This window comes from Opisthorchis viverrini (assembly GCF_000715545.1).
Source record: "Opisthorchis viverrini unplaced genomic scaffold opera_v5_417, whole genome shotgun sequence".
Lineage (NCBI taxonomy): Eukaryota > Metazoa > Platyhelminthes > Trematoda > Opisthorchiida > Opisthorchiidae > Opisthorchis > Opisthorchis viverrini.
The window spans coordinates 197,658-205,240 of NW_008752073.1; the positions used below are offsets into that span (position 1 = coordinate 197,658).

Genomic DNA, 7,583 nt, shown 5'->3' on the forward strand with positions numbered 1-7,583 from the left:
AGTGGACCATTAAAAGCGAGCGATTTCAAGGGATTCACTCGATGTTTTTGTTAAATCAAATTCGTACGCACATAGGGGAATTTGTCGGAATACTCTAATATCCCTTGATAAGTAGAAGGTGCTGCCCTGTACAAGTCATTTCATGCGTATGATGCAGACACACCGCTGTAGTATTTTTCTCTACTCCCCTAGTTGTCCGGCTAATAGTTGTCCGCCGGCACCGCTACATTCTGCATGTTGGTTCACGGAAGCCTTACGCCTTGTCTTGTCCGTTTTGTGTCCTTTCAAGCTTTATGGAAAAAAGATCCCCTATTAGACATTCCGAGCCACACTGAAAAAGAAAGGAAAGTAATTCCACCAAGCAGTGTTTGTTGGGAAATCTGCCGTTTTCGTCCAATTACTCATTTGAGCACTTAATTATACCTTCAAAGCTCAGAATTTGCGCACTATTTTCCACTCATCCGGGACTATTTCTACATCTAGCTTAGCTAACTATATCCTTTATCCTCCCGCTCGGATATCTGTTCCGCATCTTGGGTGACCACAGTAAAATCGAGACGTGATAGGATACAAAACCTCCGTGACATGCCAGTGAACAATAAAGCTGATTGAAGGTTGCTCTGAGGTTTTGGAATCTCGTTACCAAATCTGGAGCATAACCGAGTGGACGTTAGGATGGATGGGTTAAGAGTTGAATCTTCAAACAGACCTGAAAAATCTACAAAATGACAACCAGAGTTTTACGGATGAAAAACTGAGTGGCTTTCTACATTCCAATCGGTTCTTCCAACCGATAACCGTCTTGTGTTTGGTTGCCGTCCGAAGAAACTTTGCCGTCAATTAAAACTGCCGACAGTAATGGAACAAATCTCACCCTGTCTGGCAGTAGGTGTGTTTTGGTGAAACAGGTGAAGATTGAATTCCCCAGAAATCCTTGTGCCTACTTCTGGCTTGTTTTACATAATTTCTTGTTGCTAAGTTTTTTCGGATGACTTCACTGACTCATAGAGACCATTTCCAATACAACTCTACCAGAGAAGCCAATTACAGGCCATAATACAATACTGGGTCCCACACGTTAGAAACAACATGACTGGTTCTCTATGGGTCCTCTTCTTGGACATCCCACGTCTGACGTTTTTACCTGTTAACCCAAATAGGAAGATTAGGCGTCCTCACGTTTATTGATAGAACGTAGGTGATATTTGTATGCTTGTTTGCTTGCTAGTATGCTTGCTCCATAGTTAACACTAGACCAAACAGCGTTGTCTAAGAGCGCATTACCATTCAGTTAACTTTTGTGGCTGAAGGTTGCAGCTGATCTTAATTGGACGTCAGAACATCCAAAGTTTGATTGCAAAGATCTGTCTTATGGCACAGTAGACGAACTTTTGTAGTTTGGCCGAACTAAAATCAATTTTGTTTTTTGGTCGGGAGGGGCAAATTAAGCGATGCGAATTAGCTACTCACATAAAACATGCTCTAAATTGCTCAGGAGATATTTACAGCTGATTGTCAGGGTTGCTGTAACCAAAACCTTTCCATCTCCGTCCACCTCATAAGAGTGACTTCCTAGAAACGGCAATCATTGTCGCATAATTCAGCCTCTTTACCCCACCAAACCCGATCCAAACCACTTATTCTCAGGCATTTTTAACACTTGTCACGTTATCAATCCAGCAAAGTATTGTCTTTTTTGAAGTACACGTGACCCTTGACCACAGCGGAAGCATTGACAACACGATAGCGAGGTCTAATAACACGTTGTCAAACAGACTTGCATCAAATTTCACAGTGGCAAATGTGACAACCATGTAGGAATGCCAGCGTCACGTGGTCTATTGAATGAAGTTGGAGGAAGAAGTTCAGTGGTCAGTGTTCTCTGTTCTGTTTGCAGCCGTCAGCTACTCTCAACTAGCTGTAATTAGATGTAGCACGTGAACCCACGAAATATGACTGCATCCCATTGTACCCGATTACTGATGAGACGGTGGGACACTTTTATAAAATTTCAGAATTGCGTTAATCTACCTTTGCTTTGGACTTTGAAGGAATTTCTGGGTCAGAGAAGACATCTCACATCAGTGAGTCTTCAAAAATGTTCTAGCGTCAGAAACAATTGATGGAATGACACCGTCATTCACCTAGTCAGTCTTCGGATACACTGATCCGCAATGTTCACCGAGTCCTGATCGTGTTTTGGATCAACGCCGAGAAACAGTTTCAAACTTGACGCTGTAATGAGTGCTTCGTCCGTAATCTTACAGAATAATGCGTTCTTCAGGGGGATTTTTCAAAAGACTCTTCCAGTTTGTTGGTTTTCCTCCTCAAACGTCAAACGATCCGAGAACACTAGTGTATTTGCACAAACGAAAACCCAACGGATAAAGAGACGAGGTTTAAAATAGTTACTCCAAAAACTCAAGAAAACTCATATCATAAAGTTGGAAAAAAAGCAAGAAGACTGAAGTGCTTTAAATATGAACAAAACGGAGAGGTGACAGACGTCGAAAATTTGAAGAATGAAGCCGGAGATGTTAAGCAAGTAACACTTAATTGATGTTTTCTCTTAAGTATACCACAGGGGTGGCATTTTCAACACTGTCTTTCAGCAAACCCGACTTGGGAATTTTGCTGGTCGAAAATTGTATGAAAAAATCGCAAAAGTGATACTCCAAAGATCCAGTCCTTAGTTTCGGCATCAAGGTCGATTATTATTGCAAAAATAAATTTTTCGTTCCACTAAATAACAAATAAAGGGAAAAAACATAAAGAATCAATGTTCTCACCGTGGATAAGCAAAGTAGAAGAAAAGTGATGGAAAAGTAGACCCACTTACTTCTCTGACAAGTTCATCCCCTGACAGAGTAAACGTGTTTGACCGCATGGTTATTTTGATTGGTTGAACGCGAAGCAAGTTTTCGGGGAGAGCATACAATACACCATGACCGATATCTTCCAGACCGTCTTTGGCGAGAACCTTCTGTAAGGACTTCCTAGGGCCAAACGAGTTTGGAGACCCGGTATCCACAATCACACGACATGGATGACAAAGAACTTTATCGCCATATGATATTCTGCAAATGATAGAGATACCAACCGTAGCGTACGTCTTGAACATGACGTGGAATGATCAGTGGGACTTAATGGATATTGTTGAGTCTAACTTGACCTCATGATAATTCCCCCATTGATTTGCTTACTCCACCTATGTACTTTTGACCTTCAGTTGTTTTGCTTATCTGCACCCTTCACTTACCTTTCCGCAGAGACCGCCCCGTCCGATACTTGTGTAATGGCATGTGTGTCTGTGGGCGAATGTGCGCGGCTGACCTACTTACCCAAGCGAGTTCGTATCCCGTCTGCCAAGCCTGTCTTGACTTGTTTGTTCCCATGAGTTCCATGTGATCACACAGCTAATGAGAATTACGAGACTGTCGTTAGAGGAAACGACACTACTGAGCCAACATTCCGCTCGCCGTTGTTTGGTATGACTTTGGCACCGCACCGTGTCGATCAGTGACACACATGTATATTTGTTGACGCTACAAACGTGACGAATTGTATGACCTTGTTGCAAATAGTACCGTAGAATTTCGAACCCAACTCTTCTTTTTTTTTGTTCGGGACTGTCGAACCTACGTGTCACTCGAACTTCCGTAACGGGGAAACCTCAACAGGTATTCACTACATAATTTATAAGGGCTACAAAACTAGCGAACATACGCTTATTTGCAAACCAATTTGGTTTTTCGAGATACTCCCCTGGAACCCAGCTGAACCTCTCTTTTGTGATGTTCTCAGGCAACTGAATGCACTGTACCAGGCCACCTCATTTTTCAGTCGCTACAGTATTCGAGATATCGCGATACATATATATATATATATTTGTGATGTACTACTCATAAGGTTTCAAGTAGAACATAAGGTTGAGACGGAAGCTCGGGGACTACACCTACCTGATGAGCCTCAAAAAGGGCGAAACCGGTCGCGGGCTGTCGATGGATTTTCAGCAACCTTATGAGTAGTACGGCTACAAAACTATTTATTCCACCCAGTCATTAGTCGAACGTTTACGTAAATACCCTAGTGATTCTTTTCTTCTATTTTTATATTGTACAACGTTATTCCTCCTTTGTTTGTTATTTTGGTCTGTGCCTAAACCACGCTTGTTTTTTTGACCTGAACGTAAACCGTTCTTTGACCTTGTCATCGAACGTGTTGTTTAAGTTCACACGTTGTTTCGCTAGCTTGTAAACACATGGCTCCGAGTCGGCGTAGACTTTGAGACCCCTTAGGAATCAGTAATTTCTAAACCGGTGTATAGAAGCCGGCGTAGTCCCGCGATTTGAGGTATGTAATTGTTTCATTATTTTATTATTGTACTTATAGTACCGCATTTGTAGGTGAGCCTCCATTTGTAAGAATTGGCTCTTGGGGTTTTGCGCGTAACTCGACGTGGTTCAACAAGTTGCTGGAATCAATCTATATATCTGATTGTGAGTTGCAAGTGTATACGCAATAGGCAGGTAAGTCCGTCTTTTCAGAAATGTTCGATTTTGCAGAATATTTTCTCCCATACGCGCAAAAATGTTACATTATTCAGAATGCGGCCAAAAATGAGATTGGGGTACTTGCTTGTCAACGTAAACTTTCCATTGCTCCGATGTGTATACTGGCAAGAAATACACCGGCAACCGATGATGAGCCGCTCGCACTTCCCCAAAAACTAGATCTCCGTGTTCGAACCACGACTGTCCAAGCACACCCGGATTTCTTTTTAAAAAACGAACGTTGTAGATGGAGATAGATAGATTGCCAAATATCGTTAACGAAATGTTTCAGATTAGAATTTTATTGAATAGATTTTTAGGAACGATCTACGCAAAAACTGAAATCCATTGGGACAAAACAAAACGTGATTTAACGCGGAATAAAGAAGGAAATTTATTAGATTTTGCAACGAAAAATCTAGCGAACAGCAGGGACAGATGAACACGCCTAGACGAGAACTGAAACCGACAAGATGTCACTTATCCAAAGGGTGTAAAACCAGTTGAGCTACTGTCAATCCTCGCATTTCCTCACGACTAAGGAGAAACGAGTTGCGACTGTTCACGGCAGAACCCGAAACACGCGAGATTCAGGACCTAAAAAAATGAATTCAACAAATCGAACAAAGTTAGTCCATTCCAACCACGCATGATGTCAACAGGGTATGAAACGAGATTCACTGAGGCCGTTTCGCTTTTGAACGATCACCAACAGTTACAGGAGCAGGATAGCAAATCGAAATGAGCCTGGAACTTCAACGCCAGCTGCAGTGAATGTTTCCGACTAATATACAACGTCACCAGTAAAACATTAGTCAAAAAATGGTGTAAAATGCGGGATGATTTCATGGTACGTCTTCTGTTTTTAGCTTTTTTGTTAAGCATTTGAACCTGCTATACTAGTGAAAGAATAAAAGCCCTTCACTGCGAAAAAATTTAGCATCAAACACGTACTAAGCGCTACCAAACCACTAGAAACAAAAGTGAATATCTCATATTCAGAGTTTTTGAAAGCAAAGAATATTCTCACGCGTTCTCTTGAGCGTCCCAAAATTTGCGTCATTTCCCCCAATGTTGCTTGCATTATTAAAACAAATAACAACTGAGATAATACCATCACAACCACTCAAAACGTCACGAAAAAACGGAACCTACCCGCAAAATCGAAAGGTAAATACTGGTCTTATCACACCACCTGTAGTCAGAATATAATCAAGCAAAGAACCGGTGGATTGTTCCGATACCGCGTCTGCCCCGTGTAGTTTTCTCATTGCAATTACTCCGTCGTATTCTTGTCCCGAGACCACAACAGCCGAACTAGTGTGCATTTCAACAAACTGGAACTGTTCAACACAATGATCTTCAATCTTGACAAAAGTTTATAATCTTTGGTAATACAAATTACTAATAGGTTGTCCGTCACCAGATTGCCTTGGTGAACAATATCACCGTACTCCACGCTGTAGTCTTGGTCAAGTGAGGTGCGTGTTCGGGACTGGTCGTCATATTTAGCTTTGGTCTCATGATAGGCAGCTGTTGATCTGCTCGATGCAAGCCACGAAGTCCATCCGCCAGTATCAAAAAGCACCTTGAATTGTTGCGCCCCAACTTGAACCAAACCGTACGGATTACCCTGGTGAAATCGAAGTATGGGTGAAAAATCAGTCTCATTCACAACTTACAGCAGCGTCACTAAACAGCTTGACATATACCACCTGGTTTTCGGCACTTGGAGACCTGTAGGTCAGATTTTCGTGGTGAAAGTTCAGACTCACCTTCTATGCATCAGAAGGACCAGTATCGAAAACAGCAAAATCTTTTCAGTTCGTCGCCAGGCCATTGAATAGTAAACGGTTATTCAGAGGTTAAAACGCGTCTTCTGACAAGATAATCCACTTTTTATAGGTTCCATGGTTTTGAACACGATTGGTGGCCTGAGGTAGTTCGAATGCTTGCAAACACAGCGAATAGAAACGCTTACTTCTTGGTTGAGGTTCAAACGCTATCTCAAAGAAACATAACGTATGGCTTGAGAAATTTGAGTGACCGGGAGCTCTTTTTGTTACGGAAACAGAGTTCTGGTGTTAATCTCGTTTCTATAACCTTTCCGCTCATTTCTCATCTCCCTCCTTTCCCACCTTTACTGTTTATCTCATAATAAAATGCCTGATGAAACTAACATTCAGCCTGCACACCATTTTGGGCCTCACGAGAGACTTCCCTGGAACTCAGCTGAATCCCTCTTTTTGATGAACGTTGAAAGAAACTCGGTGACCCCGTGTACCTTCCCAGTGAAGCTGGTTGTGAGTTAACCAAGAGGCCCCAGTAATCTTATGCATAGTGTGTTACGTCAAAAAATAACATCTTGAATACCGTACCAGTTGAAACGTGAGGTTTTTCGGTGTGGTATTTTCAACTGAAAAAGTATATGAGAGAAACTAGAGATTCAGTTGAGTTCCAGGTGAGCCTCCCACTAAAATAGAATTGGTATGCAGATGATCGTCGCCAAAGTTCGTGCAAAGTTCGGCTTCAAATAAGGTTGACGGAAACTCGGAGACTGTACCTACTTGAAGAACCCCCAATAGACCGAAACCGGTGACAAGCTGTCCAAATTTTTCCAGTAACCTATTGAGCACTGTGCTTCAACTCATCATCCTTAAACCGCGGTATATGATTGTCATCCAGATCGTATTGCTTCGGGCACTTGTTTTTTCCAAATTTCAGGCATGACTACCAGCATTATTTGAAAGTAGGACACAGGTATCAATTTTCCTACAAAACATTTTATTGTCTCTTCGCAATGTTGAAAGGAAGATCATCAAGGGCGATTAAATTCATTTTCTCAAAAGAATGCACAATTGTTGATGTTGTGTTAGTAATGCTAACTATATCAAAACATAAGACTACGTGGCAAGCCTGATAAGAATACCTGGTTTTTTAACCCTGTTTCACTATCACGATGAAAGAACCGGATCGTTTCATCAATGTTGCCATGAAGGAAATCGAGTGGTTTGTATTGTACCCTTTTTT

General features: G+C 41.8%; 1 protein-coding gene across 1 annotated transcript; it reads right to left on the reverse strand.

Annotated features, from left to right (window-relative positions):
- Nucleotides 1–312: 312 nt before the first annotated feature.
- Nucleotides 313–3,121, reverse strand: T265_10853 (hypothetical protein; the record flags this gene model as incomplete). Its single annotated transcript, XM_009177339.1, has 3 exons — nt 313–331; nt 2,618–2,742; nt 2,840–3,121. The coding sequence occupies 3 exons, from the start codon at nt 3,119–3,121 to the stop codon at nt 313–315; spliced, it is 426 nt and encodes a 141-aa protein (XP_009175603.1).
- Nucleotides 3,122–7,583: the final 4,462 nt, after the last annotated feature.